The following is a 20,327-nucleotide window of genomic DNA, read 5'->3' on the forward strand; positions in this document are numbered from 1 at the left end:
CCCCCAAGTCATGCAACGCATTTTGAGACATTGGGATTTGAGTTCTGATAGAGATATAATTTGAGGCCTATTTTGTGAAGGGAGTACAGTGTGATTTACAATCTCTCTCCTTATTTTGATTCTTGAAGCTTGCTTTTAACTGCAATTGTGTGATGAGGAGAAATATAACTCTCCTTATGATTAGAACATGTTTGTGAAGATCTGTTGACGGATGCAATCCTGCATTTTGTATGCAATCCTGTTTACACTTACTAGGGATAAGGCCTATTTAACGTAATAGGACTTACTTTTGAATAAACATGCATGGACGCGCCCTGGAAAACCAATAAATCAAGGCCACAAACTGTTACGAAAGGAAATCTTGGTAGAAGTATTTTATTAAGAGTTTAATAAATGCCAATACTAATAGCATTACAAGTTACATTCCAGACAGGCCAAATGAGAAACTAATTCATAGGCAAAAAAGTGAAATATATACGATACTCAGAATAGATCCACTGAAATTAATGGACCAAAGTTACTCAAGTCCAATAAGTTTAATGGCTCTATTCAACGTACAACTAGTACGTGATTCAACCCATAAGCCTTTCTACTTGCTTCTTTTTGGAAAGATTCAAATTCCTACAGTATAATGAGAAGGGTGGGAAGGATTGTGTTGATGAACACTTTTATTGTGTGTAAATAATGTTGTCTTTTCTTTTCCTCTTTTGACTTCGTATCTTTGTTATTTCTTTATTTTTTCCTCTTTTTTGTTCCTTTAGAAATTTTCTATTTTCTACATAATTTTCTTTTTCTTCACATGTAAAGAGATAGCATATGTTTGTATAGATATGTAAATTTTTAATCAACAAAGAACAATATTTTTTAAAAATTCCTGGAAGATTTCGCTGATAGAAGTATTTGAAAAATCAACAGAAGGTTACTTTTTTTTTTATGAAGCCACATTGCAAATCACTGAATGTTACAATAAGTGCATGACTGATCAGATTTCCAAGGCAATCTTCAATTGTCTGCTTGCAGTGGACACACATATATGAAAGCCCACATCATACACTTCAAAGTCTCAAGCACAGCCCATCAGCAGGTCTCATGGTGGAAAACTATCCAGAGAGCTACATAATCAGTAGAAAAGCAGGAACAGTGCAGGAAGAATGCTCAAGGTGCAATAAAAAGGCAGGCTCTTTGGACCTGGAGAGAAAAAACATAAAACCAACTTTTATACTGACTCATGTGGAAAAAAAATCAAATGCTGCCAAACTACAATTAACCTCAATGTGGTCTTGAGCATCATTATTGCAACCTAATCTTGCCTGTTAGTGGCAGGGGAAAGCAGGATAGCTATGTAGAAGAGCACTTTGAACAGTGAGAAGTATTGGGAGAGCTAACTAAGGGCTGAGCTGCAAATCCAGAAATCTCTTGGTTCACCAGAAACTGACTGGGTGGCCTTGACCAAGTCACCCCCTGTCTTTTTTAGTCTCAAGCCCCGCCTCCACCCCAATATAGGCAGCAATACTGATTTCAGAAGGGTTGGGGAGCATGTGGTGTAGTGGCTAGAGTGTTGGACTAGGGTCTGGCAGTCCAAGGTTCGAATTCCCAAATCAGCGAAGAGACTTGCTGGGTGACGTTGGGCTAGGCATAGGGCCTTCTGGCAGGTCCCTCACTGCAAAAAGTGAGGTTACAGGGGACCATGCAGAGGGCCTTCTCGGTGGTGGCGCCCGCCCTGTGGAACACCCTCCCATCAGATGTCAAGGAAATAAGCAGCTATCTGACTTTTAGAAGACATCTGAAGGCAGCCCTGTTTAGGGAAGTTTTTAATGTTTGATGTTTTATCGTGTTTTCAATATTCTGTTGGGAGCTGCCCAGAGAGGCTGGGGGAACCCAGCCAGATGGGTGGCGTATAAACAATAAATTATTATTATTATCATCATCGTCATCGTCATCGTCATCATCATCATCCCAGCCTAAAACTACCTCATACGACTGAGGATAAAATGGGAGCAGAGGCAGAAAAGCATGCATATTACCTTGCGTTTCTTGGGCAGCAGGGGGAGGGAGGTGGGATATACATGAAATAACAAAATAAAAACAGTGTTGGACTTTAGGGGAGAAATTCATCCTTGCATGTATTTGTTTTCCTGTTCCCTTCGTATCCTGCCTTTTTCTACGACTGTGGGGCAAGGCTGCTTTGCTCTTCTGTCGCAAACTACAAAGAGTAGCCTTTTTACACAGTGGGAAATGGTAGGTTTCATATACCCCCCCCCCCGGGAATGACACAGTGGTTGTAGATGGGGCCATAGGAACTTCAGCATACATTCAATATAACCCTTGTGGTGGGTACTTTTTATGGTTTGCATTTATTTTTAAAAACCAGTCTGTTCCTTATTGTGAAGGGACAGGATACCCAAAGCCTGTCTGAAATCACCCCAGGCTTCAATAATCACCCCAGGCCTCAAAACTGTCCAAAACTCCTTTCGTCTTCTAAAAAAATCCAAAACAGCTTGTCTCTGCTTATTCTCACAAGATGCTGTGCATAGGCAAAATGTTACTTTTAAAGGATAATGAATAGGCTCTGTCATTGCCAAGAATACTCAGGCCTGAGAAACGAATCTTATCTCATTCCAGTTGCAACACATCTGAACAAACTGAACGCAAGGCTTCTCACCTCCCCCCTTTCCTGGGAAGAGCCCAATAATAATAATAATAATAATAATTTTTTATTTATACCCCGCCCTCCCCAGCCAAGGCCGGGCTCAGAGCGGCTTACAAGCAATAATAAAAACAAGATGAATGATTACAATTTAAAAACAAAATTAAAATACAACATTAAAATAATGGAACATTAAAATATTAAAATGTAGCCTCATTGCAGGAGGAGAAGGAAAAGAAAAAAGAAAGAGAGGGAGGGAGGGAATCAGATTGGCTCCAAGCCAAAGGCCAGGTGGAACAACTCTGTCTTACAGGCCCTGCGGAAAGAAATCAGATCCTGCAGGGCCCTGGTCTCATGAGACAGAGCGTTCCACCAGGCTGGAGCCAGAGTTGAAAAGGCCCTGGCTCTGGTTGAAGCCAATCTAACTTCCTTAGGCCCTGGGACCACTAGGGTGTTGTTATTTATGGACCTTGAGGCTCTCCGTGGGGCATACCAGGAGAGGCGGTCCCGTAGGTACGAGGGTCCTAGGCCAATAGTCCCAAGACAGCTTTCTGTTCATGCTCAGAGGAACTCATGGGCAGGACTCCTGAGGGAGGAGAAAGGAGGAGGGAACTGGAAAGGGGTATATATGCTTGTGCACATGATTGTGAACTCGTGCATGCTTTTTGTGACTTATCACACTTGCTCCTTCTACCAGTTCATGGATGGTAGAAATAAAAGCCTTTTCTCCGAAACTATTCCTTGAGTGTCTGTTGACTCCCACTTCCCTTTCCCGGGCGCAATATTTTTCCCACCCGAGGGCAAAGCCTCATAAGGCTACAATTATCTGTGTGCAGCTAAATATATAATTAGAAAAGTGTAATGTTAGCACACCATAATGGTAAAATATAATTTGTATTATGACGCTATAATCCACCAATGCTGATTTTTTTAAAAAATAGTTTGCCGCCCCCGCACCCCCCCCCCCGGAAAAAAACACCCCACCAACAGTTTCTGGTCATTTATCAATACAGTTGCCGGTGACCAAAAAGGTATTTTTAAAGAAATCGTTTAAAATCAACACTGAAAGGAGTTGATTGGTACTGGCATCCATGGTGTGGCATGGCCCAGAGTGGCTGGAGATACTCAGCTAGATGAGAGGGATATAAATAATAAAATTATTATTAATTATTATTGCTATACATGGGCAGGCTGAAAATTATGTGCTGTGGCAAGTACAACAAAATGGCTGCCTGCCAATTCTCCTCCTTCCTCCTATTGCATAAACAGGAAATGTGGTTGGGGAGGAGGGAGAGAGGGCAGCAGCAGAGGCAGTTATATTGTGCCTCTCCCCGAGTAAAGACCAAGACTGAGCTGGAGAGCATGAGATGCAAGGGAAAACTAGCTGTGTATAACCAGTGGGGGGTCAGGATGGGAAGGACAGTAAAGAGGAGTACATATGGTTGGGGGGGAATAGGGTCATAGCCATCCTGCTTTGGATGCAGAATTCCCCATGTTCAACCCCAGACATTTCCTGGCAAGGCTGGGGAAGACCCCTAGAGAGCTGCCAGTCAGTGTAAACGATGCTGAGGTAGATGGACCAATGGGATGACTCACTAAAAGGGTGCTTTCAGTTTTGCCCCAAGGGGGTATAATATGTTCAATAGGATATTCATCACAGTGGCTGCTCCCCCTGACCTGAATGCTGCTTAAAAGACTTGAGGGTTCACCCAGCACCTCAGAAGTTGAGAGAGAGGTTTGGAGCTCTGAGGGCTTCCCACGTTCTCATTTACTCTGTCCAACAGATTTCACATTCTCACAGCATTCTAAGGTGTTATGGCGCTTCACCTTTCTTTCCTTATGATTGTAGCCAGGAAAAAAAATATTTTAGCAAAAAGCAATTCATTAAAACAATAACAAACAACAACCACAAAAGGTGGCACCCACAGCAAAAGTTCTAACAAATGTGTGCTGAGCTGTGATAGATTCAGTTTCCTGATATACATCCAAGACTGACTCTTGAATAAAAATCAGAAGAGTGGCCCAAAGGGCATCTGCACTGATGAATATTGTGCTATTCTTCTGTTCCTTCTGAAAAAAGTTGGGCTTTAGGCCCTTTGAGAAAGAGAGCCATGGGGAAAATACAGAACAGCTATGACTGACTGGGTGCTGGTGGTGTGTGGATGCCTTGTATGAAGGGAAGAAACAAAGCACAGCAATTCCACACCAAGGCTCCAATCTGAACTCTTTACCTGAGAGTAAGTCCCACTGAATTCAACAGGACTTACTTCTGAGTATACATGATTACACTATAAATGCCTAACATGGAAGCACTGAAGAAGCCTTGTGGCCCCCCCACCTAAAGTTAAGCTTTTGAACCCCAGCATTTTGAAATAATTATGATATATTAAAATGTGTTGTATTCAGCTTTTTATTTAACTCACTGAGTAGCTACACTGAAATAGCTACGGCTAACTTTGCTCCATGAATTTGAATGGCTCCACTCTTGAGTAAAAGCTAGCTGAATAGAACTATTTTATTAATTTATGAATCACCTTTCATGGGAGTTTCAAGGTGACTTAGTAATGGAACAGCTAAAAACTGATTCAAAATCAATACAATACCCCCTCACACACAATAAAAACATATTTTTAAACAATGTGAGGAAAGGGGGAAACAATAGTCTTTGATCTCTCCACAAAGTATCATCGCAAGCTATGTTATAGTAAGACACTAGAAGACAGAGTTCTGGAAAAAACTGGTCTTGCAAATTTGTGGAGAATGTGGCATTACATGGCACCGATTGGCTAGTACCTCAGATGTCACAAACCCACCTACCCTCAATCTCTAGAGCAGTTTGGCCATCTGAAAAAGCTTCCATATTTCCTCAATTCAGACCAACCAACCCCCTCCGACAAATAAATGTCTGGATGGCAATTCAATTTTTAAAAATTAAAATTAAAAAAAGGCAAAAAAGCCCACTGGAATACTGAAGTAGGGCAGATGGTGGGCCAAACCAAAGATCGATTCGCTGCCAGATACATCCATCATAGTAACTGCAGCTGGGAGTAAAAGATATGGCTCAAGAATTAGGTGCAAGTTCCTTTTCATATTATATCTGTTTTCACCCACAGTTTATAACTAGTCCAACACAAAATTGATTGATTTGTCCCTTATGAGAGAAAGGAAAGATATTTCTTTAAATAAATAAAAAAATCACATTATCATTCATTAGTTATTTTTTGTAAAATAACTACACTTTTGTAAAAAGTGATGATTAAATTAAATAATAATCATCTATATCTTACCTTTCCTGCTGAGGGGTCATTTGGTTATTACTCTTGCTCTGCAGAAGAAGAAAACAAGGTAAGTGTCTCTCGGACATAAATTGATCCAATATTTTACGACAGCGTTAATCTGAAGCGCCTACAGATTTCTTGCAATTTGCTGAAAGATTATGGTCAATGAATGTCTGCTGCTCTTGCAAAGGATGACTAGTTGTTCATGACAATTTGTAGCAACGTACAGATGCAAATCTTAGCCTGTGAATGTCATCTGAAGACGGGTGTTTTCTGGAGGGACTACAGATGGCAGAGAACAGCTGTTCATGTTTCAAGACTTGACAAGAAAAAGGGAAAAGAAAGTAGACCACAGCGGCAGATACTCACCCCATTTGACAACTTTTGGTCCAACAAGGGTGCTGTGTTCCACTCTGCAGGCGACATCTTCTCCATCTGGAATGACCTTGGCATAGACAAGGCGATTGAAGGCCCAGGTTTTATCAAAAGAAAGGTCAGACTGTTTCACATCTTCAAGTGGCTTCCCGCCCTTCTCAATTGTGATGTTGATTTTGGGAGGGTGGAAGTTGTCCACATAGCAATTCACAATGTTTTCTTTGCCCCTCTCCACAGGATAGCGGGAATAAACTTGTACGTTGGGAGCTCCTGTAGGAATGGGTGAAAGAGGTAAAAAGGCAAGGTTTAAGGATACAGGTTATCATCTGCCATGCTTTATTAGCTGCGCACTCAAGGGCTATATCCGACCTAGGAGATAAATTTCCTACCTGGACATTGCTTCCATACAAGAAGCTGCATGTATACAGTGGTACCTCGGTTTACAGACGCTTCAGGTTACAGACTCCGCTAACCCAGAAATAGTACCTCGGGTTAAGAACTTTGCTTCAGAATAAGAACAGAGATTGGGCGGCGGTGGTGCGGCAGCAGCAGCAGCAGCGGAAGGCCCCATTAGCTAAAGTGGTACTTCAGGTTAAGAACAGTTTCAGGTTAAGAACGGACCTCCAGAACAAATTAAGTTCTTAACCCGAGGTACCACAGTACAGTGGTACCTCGGGTGACATACGCTTCAGTTTACATATGCTTCAGGTTACAGACTCCGCTAACCCAGAAATAGTGCTTCAGGTTAAGAACTTTGCTTCAGGATGAGAACAGAAATCGTGCTCCGGTGGCGTGGCGCTTCAGGTTAAGAACAGTTTCAGGTTAAGAACGGACCTCCAGAATGAATTAAGTTCTTAACCCGAGGTACCACTGTACTGTCAGAGACTGAAATAGCCCATATGGTCCATTTTGCTACATACACATAGAACAGGAGCCCACTAGTCCAAGGTGGTATCTGGTTTTCAACATCTAAACATCACGGTTTAACAATATATCACTATGTTTGAAATAAGGGTGGAGCTGTGTTTGGCTGGCTTAACAGATTTCCCCACATAGTGATTTTTTTGCTGGTGCCTGCTCCTGTGATTTGCTGCCCCCTGCATGTATTTGACTTTCTGTGGATACATACAAGTGTCTTTCTAGCCTTACCTGTCCTGGAGGTGCCATGCATTGAATGTAGAATGTTCAGCATGCAAAGCAGAACTGCCCTGCCGCCCTTCTCCAGACCTGTGAAATCTGTGGTCCTCTAGATTTTGTTGGACTACAACTCCAATCAAGCTGGATCACTAGCCATTGCTAGCTGGGGCTGATGGGAGTTGAGTCCTACAACACATGGAGGGCCACAAGTTGCCTATTCCTGCTCTATGCCATTAATCTTCCCCTAATGGGTTGCAGCCTAAACTAAAGGTGGTTCACAACAGCACTCTACCAGTGTACTAATATACAATAAAAAGAGGGGGTCCCCAAATGCATGTTTTGGGGCTAAACTAAAGATGTCCTAAAGGTAGATTCCGGGCCTGAAAAACCAGAAGATTACTGCATACGTACTAGAAGGGAAATAAAAAGTGAAAGCAACATTTGATCTGCACTCATAAAAGACCAAGACGCCATTTCACTTGCTTTTCTAGCTGCATGTGATAGTAATGAAAATAGAACTGGTCAAAGGCCAATGACTAGTCAGAAAGTCCCTGGAAATGAGCCAGCAAGGGGCAATGGATAAATTATATGTTAATACGCCACCTTGAGTTCCACCACAGAAGTAGTAGCAGATATAAATGTAAGTCTCCACTGTTTAGGTATCTGAAATTAAAGGAACATTCTGGTGTGTGTTTAACTCCTTCCCTGCTGGCCACCTCCATGCCACTGCCTTTCACTCCCTGCCCCCCCCCAGTGTTCCAGATGAATGTTTTACACATCTGGAAATTCAAAAGGCAAAGCAGCTTGGGGCAAGGATTAAGACACATCTCGTCCTCAACCCTGGGCCACAAAGTACAGTGGTGCCCCGCAAGACGAATGCCTCGCAAGACGGAAAACCCGCTAGACGAAAGGGTTTTCCGTTTTGGAGGTGCTTCGCAGGACGAATTTCTCTATGGGCTTGCTTCGCAAGACGAAAATGTCTTGCGATTCCTGGGGGTTTTTTTTCGCTCCCCACCCCCTTTTTCCAAGGCACTAAGCTGCTAATAGCCTTTTAGCAGCTAATCCGCTAATCCCTTAAGCCTTTAATAGCCGCTAATAGCCGCTAAACCGCTAATAGCGCTAATCCGCTAATGGGCTTGCTTCGCAAGACGAAAAAACCGCTAGACGAAGAGACTCACTGAACGGATTCTTTTCGTCTTGCGAGGCACCACTGTACAGTGGGTCACCTGCCCTTCATTTTCAGACAACGGCTTCAACTGCTGAGTGGAAGGACAATTTCACGGACAAGATTTCTAATTGTCCATCTACTCTGAGGCAAAAGTGCACAGGAAGTAGTATCCATGAACGTGGTCCATCAGTGCAGGGATTTACACTTGCACAACTTCCCCTCCATTCCTACACTATGGCACACCGTTCCCAAATCCACTGCAGAGGGTTGAAGCAACCCACATAACAGATTTAGTTCAGATCCACAAGCATAAGCGCTTAGGCACACTTCCACTTGTCCCATGCCTATAAAGCACAGATCTGAGCAGTTTTTCCTTTGCCTCGCTGCCTTCCCACTTCCACTCTTTACTGCTAAATCCAAACAAACCGTGATCTGCAGAAAACTCGACTGCCGTTTGTTCCAATTTGATACTAAAGGTCGGGTTTCCCCGGGGGAAAGCAGTGGTGCAAACTGAGGTACGGATGTACCCTTAATCTTTGCTCTACCAGAAAAAGTTACTTAGTGCTGTTAGATACAACCCACCATTATTTTGACATAAAAGCAGCTGCGAGTGTGCCCAAGTTTCATCAAAGCAGCAGTGACTAAGGGGGTGTTTTCTGGTCCAAGTGTCCTCTCCTCAAACTGCTATTAGCTGTACAGTAGAAATAAACACCAAGGTGTGTTCTTCTGTGGCAGAGGCTTCAAAGGGGTGCTGCGATGGGAAAACAATGTCAGGCCAGAGCCTCAATCTAAAGCAGTCCTGCACTGGCTGCTTTTAAGTAAAAATGAACGCACTGGGAGATCTTGTGGCAGACTTCCTGAGACTTGTGTAGCTTGGCCCTGTGAGCCTCTTTTTAAGTTTTCCACTATTGCCCTGGCAGCATTTCCAGCTTTCAACACAAGCTTATCAAGGGTTTTTTTATGACAGTACTCACTGGTGCAGAGTACGGCCAACTCTCTCTCTCTCTCTTTCTTTTTCCGCCCACAGCCGCCATTTTGTGATGGCACCCATGACACTTTTATCAACATACAAGTACTGGGACTTCATTTTTGATCCCTAAAAGTTCTAAAGCTGACCCTTCGCGCATACATGCGCTGGAAACCCAAAACGGGAAGGAGATTTTCAGGAAAGCAGTAGGGGGAATTGAAATGGCCCCCAAAACAAGGGTTAGCACATGTGGGCTTCCATCTCCTGAGGAATATGGCTGGGGGAAGAGAGCATCATGCAGGTGCTGTCAGTGGCGTAGCGTGGGGGGTGCAGGGGGTGCCGGCTGTACCGGCCGCAACATCTGGGGGCGCGCGCTCGCACTCGCAGCTCTCTGCCCCTACCTGGCTCACTCACTCTCTCTCACTGCAGTGCTGGCTGTGCGAATCCGATCCGAGCCGCCCTCTGTGGAGGGGGGGGTGCCAGGCGTGCGGTGCGGAGAGAGAGCGAGGGACTATCTAGGGGAGGGACAGTGCAGCGGGGGGGGGGTGCAAATTACTTGCCTTGCCCCGGGTGCTGACAACCCACGCTACGCCACTGGGTGCTGTCACTATGTGGGGGTGAGATTGGGCACAGAGGGCAGCAGCTTTTGGGGGAGGCGGGTGTTAGCTAGCTCAAATACCCCCCTTCTTTCCCCTAGGGAGATGGTGAATATGAGCTCTCACTTTCCCACAAAATGGTCGTGGGGTATGTGTGTGCATGAATTTACCTGTAAACTGCCTAAATTCACATTTTAGAAATTCTATTCTCTTGAGTTTAACAGCTGTAAAATCCTCTAGTCTACAGTAAAGGGAGGAGGAGGAAGGGAAGGAAGCACTTCAAACTTAGCTTACAAAGACGGCACCACATAACAAAAAGTGTTCCTTTTATCAGGATGTTACTGATGTTACAGGATGTTACCTTGAGCTCCAAAAAATCCCACTGAACAGACAATACTTCCGCCCTCCCTCTTCTCGAGTCAACTCCCATTTTGCATTCTAGAGCTAAGACAGCATTTGTTGAGAGCCCTGCACTTGTGGTTTGGGCCGGAAGTGTAACAAAGGAACCAACGATGTTTTAAGAAGTTAGAAGCACAAAGGAAGACGAAATGTTTCTCAGATGCAAGGAAGCCATCATGAGCCTTTGTTGTTTTCTACTGACTCACTCAGGTCAGCTGCTTCCTTCTGCCCCATCAGCTTTGGCAAAACACGGATTAGGCGCCCCACAGAAACCCACAAAAATATCAAGGAGGCACTCTTAACTCTTTTAATCACCCCAATTACCAAACAGGATGAACTAAAACAACACAACCTATACGTGTTTACTCAGAAGTAAAACAACATAGCTCAGTTGGTTAGGGAAAAAGCATAGGTATACAGGTATATGCAGGTTGTAGGTTTGATCCCCGTAAGGGACAGCTGCGTATGCCTGCATTGCAGGGGGTTAGACTAGATGATCCTCAGGGTCTCCTCTAACTCTTGGATTCTATGAAAAACCCAGTTGTGTTCGATAGCGCTTGCTTAATATGATGTTTAGGATCACAAACACTAAGGAAAACTGTAGCACCTTTAAAAGCTCAGGCGGAAATCCTATACAGGGTTAAGACCACAGTGAGACTTAAGGGGAAAAGCATAATTAGGTTTGTTCGCCAAGGTCACCATCCTTATTTCAGAGTAAACACACTTAGAACTGTGGTTTAACAAATTCAGGATAGCACAAGATTTCTTAGTCTAAAGTCTGCTTGACATATTCCACGTCTGCCCCTATGGATCTTTTAATTCTTTAGCAGTGCCGTGCTACATACGCGCCCACCGCGTATATAATTAAAACCCACCGAGTTTCACGGTGCTAAATTCTGGGCCAGTGGGCACAGACAGAGGTAACGCGTGTCAAGCTACTCGTGAGAACGCGCGCCTCTTAACCCGTTCACGAGGTCTACCCCTGGAAGACAGCCGAAGCGGGAGAGGGGAAGGGTTGGGCGGCCTGCAACACAGCCTTACTTACTTGGAGTGGCCTCCAGGATGCCGACCAGGAGCACGAGCGTCAAGCACGACAGCATGAGAGCCTTCGCCATGGCAAAAAGTGACTCGCTGCGTCCGCTTCGGAGTCTCGAAACTCGGCGACTGAGGCGGCAGAGTTCGGCCGAGGGAACTTCACGCCCAAAAATCGCTCCTCTCTGACCAATCACAATAACGCACAGATCACGCATCACTAGTAGCCGGGGAGATGTCTCAGCGCAAGCTGGCAGAAAGGCCCCGGGGACTTTCCAGCACATGCGCACTCCCGCCGCACGATGATTTTTATTTTTTTGCATACTGTATTTTACTTTCGGTTTTCGCTGCTTGGAAGGCAGGCCAGTTCCGAGAAATGGGAGAAGCGCAGCTGCGGCAACAGGATAACAATTGAACCAGGGCCAGAGTGCAATATGTTTATTCTTATTCTTATTCTTATTCTTAATGCCCCACAGGTTCAGATAAAGCCTGATACCTGTTCAGAACCTGTGGCATATTAATAATATTAACAATTAATAATAATTCAATAATAAGAATAATTGATAGCACAGAGGTGCTGTGATGGGCCTCCCTATGATGAAAGGTTGCAACGTTTGAGACTTTTTAGTTTAGGGAAAAAGCAACTAAAGGGTGACATGATTTGTTGTTGTTTAGTCGTGTCCACTCTTCGTGACCCCATGGACCAGAGCACGCCAGGCACTTCTGTCTTCCACTGCCTCCCGCAGTTTGGTCAAACTCATGTTTGTAGCTTCGAGAACACTGTCCAACCATCTCGTCCTCTGTCGTCCCCTTCTCCTTGTGCCCTCCATCTTTCCCAACATCAGGGTCTTTTCCAGGGAATCTTCTCTTCTCATGAGGTGGCCAAAGTATTGGAGCCTCAGCTTCACGATCTGTCCTTCCAGTGAGCACTCAGGGCTGATTTCCTTAAGAATGGATACGTTTGATCTTCTTGCAGTCCATGGGACTCTCAAGGGTCTCCTCCAGCACTGTACAGTGGTACCTCGGGTTTCATACGCTTCAGGTTACAGGCTCCGCTAACCCAGAAATAGTACCTCGGGTTAAGAACTTTGCTTCAGGATGAGAACGGACCTCTGTAATGAATTAAGTACTTAATCTGAGGTACCACTGTAATTCAAAAGCATCAACTCTTAGGTGATCAGCCTTCTTTATGGTCCAGCTCTCACTTCCGTACATCAATACTGGGAAAACCATAGCTTTAACTATACCGGGGTAGGCAACCTAAGGCCTGTGGACCGGATACGGCCCAATCGCCTTCTCAATCTGGCCCACGGACCAGCATGTTTTTACATGAGTAGAATGTGTCCTTTTATTTAAAATGCATCTGGGTTATTTGTGGGGCCTGCCTGGTGTTTTTACATGAGTAGAATGTGTGCTTTTATTTTAAATGCATCTCTGGGTTACTTGTGGGGCATAGGAATTCGTTCCTTCCCCCCCAAAAAAAAAATATAGTCCGGCCCCCCGCAAGGTCTGAGAAACGGTGGACCAGCCCACAGCTGAAAAAGGTTGCTGACCCCTGAACTATATGGACCTTTGTCAGCAAGGTGACATGATAGAAGTCTATAAAATTACTCTATCCATGGCATCAATAAAATAGATGTAGATGAACTCATGAACATCCAACGAAACTGAATGTTGGAAGATTCAGGAAAGAGAAAAGAAGTATCTTATTCATATAGCACATTGTTAAACTGTGGAACTCACTCCCACAAGATGGTTAGAGGCAGCATTGCTTCTGAATACCAGTAAGAACAAGATGCTGGACTAGATGAGCCCATTGGCCTGATCCCCCAGGCTCTTCTTGTCCTCTTACCTAAGGTGGATGCAATACAGCCGAAAACAGGGAATACAGATGTTGCAAAAATGGCAGGTGGCAAGATTTATATACCACAATAATAATTAAAAAGCTGTTTACATACAATAGCATGAAATATTCGTTAAAATAGCAATGAAACCAGACATTCAAAATTGTAAAAATAAAATTACCAAATACAGATAAAACCAACAGCTTTAAAATATACATACTAAAATATGTCATACTAGATAGTTCATTGAAGGTGTCGAGCCAGTGCCCAGCAAGTGTGAAAAATGAGAATTCCATAGGGATGATAAGGAATTGAAAAGACAGCTGCCAATATAATGCCATTAGGCAAATCAATGTTGTGACTACGTTTTAAATAGAGTGCAATTCTGTGCGCAGCACCACAAAAGCCTGAGAGAGTTTCCAAGCAGGGCAGCCAAAATGTTCCAAGAAGCTGGGGCAACTTCCCCGAGGACAGCTTACTACATACACACACACCCTGCCCATCTGGCTGGGTTTCCCCTGCCACTCTGGGCGGCTCCCAACAGAATACTAAAAACAAGATAAAACATCAAACATTAAAAACTTCCCTAAACTAGACTGCCTTCCGATGTCTTCTAAAAGTCAGATAGTTGCTTATTTCCGTGACATTTGATGGCGTTTGACATTTGGCGTTTAACTCTCTTCTTCTGGCACAGGATGCCCTACAGAATCATCGAATGGTAGAGTTGCAAGGGACACCCTGAGGATCATCTAGTCCAACCCCCTGCAATGCAGGAAATCTGGGGATCGAACCTGCAACCTGGATCTTATCAGCTCCAACCAGCTGAGCGAAGCGTTGGTTTGGCTCTCCTTTTATTACCTACATGGGCTTTTCGTTTTTTGCATTTTTTATGTTGTGGACGCCAAGGTACAAATGCAATAAACGACAAGAGTGGGAAGATTTCGCCCGGAGCCTCAAGATACATAAGCGATGGTGCCAACCAAGAGGTGAGCCTCGCAAACAGCAGCAATAGCGGTATATTTTTAAATGAAGCCCAGCAGCTGCTGCCCCTCCCTTAACGAGGCCTCTTCAAAAAGAGGCAAGAATGGGAGACGCCGTCGAGGGAAACGCGCGTCCCCGATGGCGGAGGGAGGGGAAGCGGCGGCCGGGGCCGCGCAGGATCTGGTAAGCGATTGGCGCCGGAGGGATCTCCGGCCTCTGTTGGCGGCCTGGAGCTCCACCTCCTCCTTGCTTTCTGTGTTTGCAGCTCCTTGAGAGCCGGAGGGAGAGAGTATCTGCTGGAGCCGCGTTCAGACGTTCCACCAGCGGCTCTGCCCTCCCTTCGCCTTCCCTCTCTCGGGAAGCGACACGCGTGTTTCGCCTGGATGCTTACTATTGTTATTATTTCGGGGCAGCGGAAGGCGAAAAGCATCGGGCGGTTTAAGCACGCTTGTTTTAACGAGTTTTTTGGGGGGCAGGCGGGATGAGTCCAGTGGGGTTTACACGCGTTGTACACGCGCACGTCGGCATGAGCCTCGCTTGAACACGGAGGTGGGGTTTGCGGGAAGAGTAAAAGCTGGAGCTGCAAATCGCAGCGAGCTGTTGCGCACCTGCGCAGTCACTTCTCTCTAGGACTCACCCGGGTGCTCTTTATTTTTATTTAATAATAATCAATTTTATTTATACCCCGCCCTCCCCAGCCAAGACCGGACTCAGGGAGGCTAACACCAGGAATAAAAACAATTGATTAAAAGACAACTTAAAAACAAGATTAAAGTACAACATTCAAATGCAGCCCCAGTTCAGTAGAAACTCAAATCAAAACCTTTTTGGGGATGAAAACATCAAATCTTCACCAAGGCCAAGACTGGTCCTATGTGGGCCAGAAAAAAGCCACACCACGCAGCCTGATTATTACCTGAAACCAGTTCTTTTTTTCTGGGGGGATGCATACCCCTAAACGTTTTGTGGATCTAAGTTTGGCATCATTGATGGTATTTCAATATGAGTAGGAAAATGAGAATACCCCCAAACATTTTTTTTTAAAGAAAAAAAGCACTGCCTGAAACACTGTGGGGGGGGGGGGTTTCCTTAAAATCCCTGCAGGCTTACTGTTGTAAAAGCCTTCCTGCCAGAGTCAAATCTGCTAGCTTTTAATAATGCAAGTCTACTCAGAAGCAAGTCAGGTAGAGTTCCGCAGGTGTTCTTGATAGTTGGCTGTACATTCTTGTAGCTTTGGCTTATTTAATTGACAAGATTTGCACGTTGCTTGATGGTAAGAAAACCTGAGCAGTTTAGAAAAACACAAAATGAAACACAAGTTCTCAGTAGAAACAGGTCCTTTAAATTACATTCAAAAGAACTTTGGCAGGTAACATACCTATAAACAGTCAAAGGGAACAAGGGTAGTGTTTTCTTGGACTGGCCACCTTTGGAAATGACCCAGGGCTGTGTAGGAAATGGTAAGGGGTGTGTGTGTTTAATTAAATAATAAATTTCTATAGCATTCTTCATCCGATGATCACAAGGTGGTTTACAATATAAAAAGTAACCAAGTTGGTTTAAAGAGAGAAATGCATTTCTGGCTGGGTGGTGGTGGTGGGGTCATAGAAAATGTTATGTTGGTTATTATAACTAGATGTTTGAGAGGAACTAGTGCACACTGAACTTGGATTGCCATATTTCAAAACAGTGAAAATCTAGACAGAAATTTTGTTTTTTGCAAAGTTGTTTAGCTGGGGGGGGGGGTCCCAAGAGTAGTTGAGCTTTTCTTTGGCAAGGCCGCAAATTGTTGTTTTGTAGCTATTTTAAGGGGAAATTGTCACTGCTGGCATGGGCTACCATACGTCCAGATTTCCCTGGGCATTTGACCAATACAGTAATTGTGGATCTTCTGTTTCCCTGAAATCTTGGAGCAGGGCACATCCTCCTCCTTGAGATTAATAAGTCTCAAGCCTCAAGTCAGTGAGGGATACTTAACAGGTGACCTGTTGCCAAGGGGAGGCCAAACATCTGAGTCTAAATATGGGTGGGTTAGAAACCCAATGTAAACCATAGATAATGATTTACCATGAATGCATAGATGGCTCCTTTCCCACCCTAGTGTGAACAGAGGCAAGAAAAAACAATCTCTAGCTTTAATGTTGTGTTGTGTCTGAACAGGAAAATGTTTTAGTTCCAAACTGTGGTGTGAAGCCAGCGTTTCTTCTTGGCTTACCAATCACGGTTTGTTTGAAGTGAAACGAACCCTGATTCTGTTCTAACACTAAGCCAGGGATTGTGGTTTGTTGGTTCTGATAGGAGAGGATGATGCTGGAGCCGGTCTTGCATTCATGGTTCATAGTTTACCATGATTGCAGCAACAAGTTGGCTTTGGTTTGTGTACTTAGTTTTGGAAGAGGTTTCGATACTGTCCATCGATTTCTCCCACAAGGGAGTTGACAGCAGGATGAGTCCCTTATTGTTTCTCCATCTCCAACCAGATCCTGGAGGATTACTTTATGACGGAAGAAGAACCTTTGGGTGACAAGACAGCTGAAGAGGAAGAAATTGATCTTTACGTTAACTTGACGTTCACTTCAACAGGTAAGAAAATATTTAAACTGTTCTGGAAATAATAGTATATTCCAACAAAAGCAAAGCCATATTTTCAGGTTTTAAAACTCAAAGTCCCCTCAATGCAATTCAAAAAAGCGGCATTTCACTTGAATAAAAAGCTGAATACACGCATTTAGTGCAACCCCAAATCCTGAAAACTAGTTCATCGCTCGCAGAACTACCATTCCTAGCACCAGGGCAGTCTTAAGTATATCCGGCTCCGTGGTGCAAAGATCCCTCCGGTGCCCCCCCCCCCCGATTTCCTTCGCCCAGCCTCTGCCTCTTCCCTGGCGCCTGTGCCACGGTGGCCACAGCAGGTGGAGGCTCTGGGCGTGGTGCTGCTTCGGCGCAGCATGGCGGAGGCGGGCGAGATCAGCAAGCTGATGCCGGGAGGCGTAGCGTCCAGCCTCCGCCTCTTCCCTGGCGCCCTTCAGAACTTGGATGCCCTGGCACCACATGCCACTTGCCTCTATGGGCAAGACGCCCCTGCCTAGCATCTTTAGCAAACTGCAGTTCCTACTATTCTTTGGGCGGGGAATATTCTTTAAATGTCCAGTGTGTTCACAGCCAAAACAAAATTCCAAAAGAATCTACCAAGATTGACAATGGCAGTGGTGTGTCTCTTCTAAAGTGTGGGATTTTTTGGCTGTCTAAGGCATGGGTAGGCAAATTAAGGCCCGGGGGCCGGATTCGGCCCATTCGCCTTGTAAATCCGGCCCATGGACAGTCCGGGAATCAATGCGTTTTTACATGAGTAGAATGTGCCCTTTTATTTAAAATGCATCTCTGGGTTATTTGTTGGGCCTGCCTGGTGTTTTTACATGAGTAGAATGTGTCCTTTTATTTAAAATGCATCTCTGGGTTATTTGTGGGGCAAAGGAATTAGTTCAGTTTCCCCTCCCAAAATATAGTCTGGCCCCCCACGAGGTCTGAGGGACAGTGATGAAAAAGTTTGCTGACCCCTGGTCTAAGGGCCTGCTTCCTGCATTGTAGTTGATTCGCTGTGGCAGGTAAAATGTTGCTGCCCTCTTCCTAAGATCCCTCCTTCTGCTGCTGATCTGTTCCCCTCTCTTCTAAAGCTTACCTGGAGCAGACTAGAGGGAAAATCCTGGAGACAGATGCAGAGCAGGCTCATGTGGGTGGATTTGAGGAGGTGATGGTGACTGTTGGGGAAGAGAAATCTGAAGCTACTGAGGCAGAACCCATGCTAGAAGATGCGGCAGAGAATGAAAGCCTTCCCACTGAGCCACAACATGCTTATGATGATCATGATGAAGAAGAGGAGGAGGAAGGGGAAGAGGAGGAGGAAGTGGCAATGGCTGATCAAGATGAGGAACCTGCATTGGAGAAGGATCATAAAAGCAAGGAAGCTGGAGAGCCAAACAACCTGGGAGACCCAGCAGTGATGAGAGCTGTGCGCGGCCAACGTACGTTGGAGGTAAGATAGACTTAAGGTGTGCCACACAAGACTTCTCTTACAGTCTTGCCAGTCTCTTCTCTTCATTTGGTATTTGCAACCAAACAGGCAGAAGGTTTGGTAAAAGAGTTGGATCGTATGACTTGGGGTCCCTAATATGGATAGGGTGAGCATGTGACGTCTAAGGTGTTTTGAGAGTAGGTGTCAGCTGCGGCTGCTGATTAATGATCTATGTAAAATATAAATTGCCCTTTGGGTGTCCTGTACTTTGAGAAAGCTAGATAACTTGAGGACAGCAATATGGAGCCGATTTTGTCATTGTGACTTTTGTTATGTAGGAATTTACTTAGTAACCCAGCCCAGCAGCTATTTGCACCATTTTGAAAATGGCTGGTGTGTTGTTTTCACTGCCGCATAGAATGAGCTTACATCCCATAAATCTGTGTCACAAAGAAGTAGTACAGTGGTACCTCGGGTTATGAACTTAATTCATTCCGGAGGTCCGTTCTTAACCCAAAACCATTCTTAACTTGGGGCGTGCTTTCGCGAATGGGGCCGCTGGCGCGCGATTTCTGTTTTCATCCAAGGGCAAAGTTTGCAACCCGAGGTACTACTTCCGGGTTAGCGGAGTTTGTAACCCGAAGCGTTTGTAACCCGAGGTACCATTGTAGTATTGCTATTAATTTATATACCACTTACATGGCAGCATGCAGTTAATCATAAAATCCATACGTAATTAAAATACACATAAAACACATCCATTAAAGCATTAAACATCCATATTTAAAATAAACAAAAAACAAGCCCATTCGAAAATATGCATGTAAAAACAGCTGGATAAAAAAGTTCAGGGCATTGCTTACCTGCCTGAATAGGTGTGTCTTCAAGAGCCAGCAGAATGGCAGTACAAATCGAACCCGTCATATTTCTTCTCTAGCTTGAAGTGTTCTTGGTTCATTGGACGGAAGAGATAGCGGTGGGGAAGCGAGCTTTCTTGCCTGGCTCACAGCCAGATAACCCTCCCCATACTGAGAAACTAGAGTTTTGTCTTTTTGAAAGTCCAACCTCCTGCGACTAGCACAAATTGCAGGTGAAAGTCAGATCTTTGTATATGCTCCTGATATGGCAGGATTTGGCTGCAAAGGGTAATAAGAACTGCAAGTCTTGCCTAAATCTACATCCCCTGGCCTCTGAAACCTTTGCATATTTTTAGAAGTGGTCATAATTAAAGACTAGTCACTTTCTAGTTAAAAATGAGCTGGGATGAGGATTTTCAGGCCTCACCAAGTCCCACCTTGCTTCAGTGGCACTCCCAGCCTTTCTCAACCTGTGGGTCCCCAGATGTTGTTGAACTACAACTCCCATCACCCCTAGCTAGCAAGGCCAGAGCTCAGGGACGAGGGGAGTTGTAGTCCAACATCTAGGGACCCACAGGTTGAGAACCGCTATGCAATATTTTAGATATGTTCTCTTTTAGGCTCATTTTTTGTTTGTTTTGCTTTGCAGAGAGAAGATTCAGCTGTCCTAGACAGCAGAGTTGCCAACGACCTCTCAGATTATCCTACTGATTTCTTGGTAAGACTGCTTTCTCCCCCCCTGCCCCCCCCTTAAAATACAGCCTCTTGTATCAGTGTTTTCTGATATATCAGCTGCAGCCATATTGGGATAGCATGGCCACTGTGGTCCATGTACTTTTAACCTCAAGACCAGAGTGTGCTCTTGTGGGCCTGATCTGGAAACCCCAGGCAATGCAAAATGCAGCAGCTAGACTGCTGGTGGGTGCAGACAAGTGACAGCATGTGACACCTCTTCTAAAACACCTGTATTTTATTGGGTTGGGTTCAAGGTTTTCATACTAATAGACAGTACAAATCCCTGAGCATCCTGGTCC

General features: G+C 44.7%; 3 protein-coding genes across 8 annotated transcripts in view; 1 reads left to right on the forward strand and 2 right to left on the reverse strand.

The window, feature by feature from the left end:
* The window catches only part of PPIB (peptidylprolyl isomerase B), a 106,500-nt gene that overhangs the window by 11,198 nt on the left and 74,975 nt on the right, over positions 1-20,327 (reverse strand). The window lies entirely within an intron of this gene.
* On the reverse strand, positions 360-11,832 carry B2M (beta-2-microglobulin). Its single transcript, XM_083413224.1, has 4 exons — positions 11,613-11,832; positions 6,295-6,570; positions 5,935-5,972; positions 360-1,188 (listed from the first exon to the last, which is right to left on the reverse strand). Exons 1-3 carry the CDS (start codon positions 11,815-11,817, stop codon positions 5,962-5,964), a joined length of 492 nt encoding a protein of 163 aa, XP_083269350.1. The 5' UTR covers positions 11,818-11,832; the 3' UTR covers positions 360-1,188; positions 5,935-5,961.
* The window catches only part of PATL2 (PAT1 homolog 2), a gene marked incomplete at its 3' end in the record, with an annotated part of 28,325 nt that continues 22,439 nt past the window's right edge, over positions 14,442-20,327 (forward strand). The window contains exons 1-4 of one of the 6 annotated variants that reach the window (XM_083413029.1): positions 14,442-14,607; positions 16,905-17,007; positions 18,099-18,457; positions 19,943-20,011. In XM_083413029.1, coding sequence (XP_083269155.1) covers positions 14,470-14,607; positions 16,905-17,007; positions 18,099-18,457; positions 19,943-20,011 — 669 coding nt within the window. In that variant the 5' untranslated portion in view covers positions 14,442-14,469. Of the gene's footprint in view, positions 14,974-15,034; positions 15,623-16,904; positions 17,008-18,098; positions 18,458-19,942; positions 20,012-20,327 lie in introns of those variants that run through there. The other 5 variants (XM_083413031.1, XM_083413030.1, XM_083413028.1 and 2 more) reach the window with 5 other exon arrangements.

This window comes from Podarcis tiliguerta, assembly GCF_965153285.1.
Source record: "Podarcis tiliguerta genome assembly, chromosome: 14".
Classification (NCBI taxonomy): domain Eukaryota; kingdom Metazoa; phylum Chordata; class Lepidosauria; order Squamata; family Lacertidae; genus Podarcis; species Podarcis tiliguerta.

Coding starts and splice junctions, on each gene's coding strand:
- B2M (XM_083413224.1), bottom strand. CDS start 11,817: ATGCGTGATCTGTGCGTTATTGTGATTGGTCAGAGAGGAGCGATTTTT. Junction 6,571..11,612: donor CATCCTGGAGGCCACTCCAA/GTAAGTAAGGCT, acceptor CCATTCCTACAG/GAGCTCCCAACGTACAAGTT.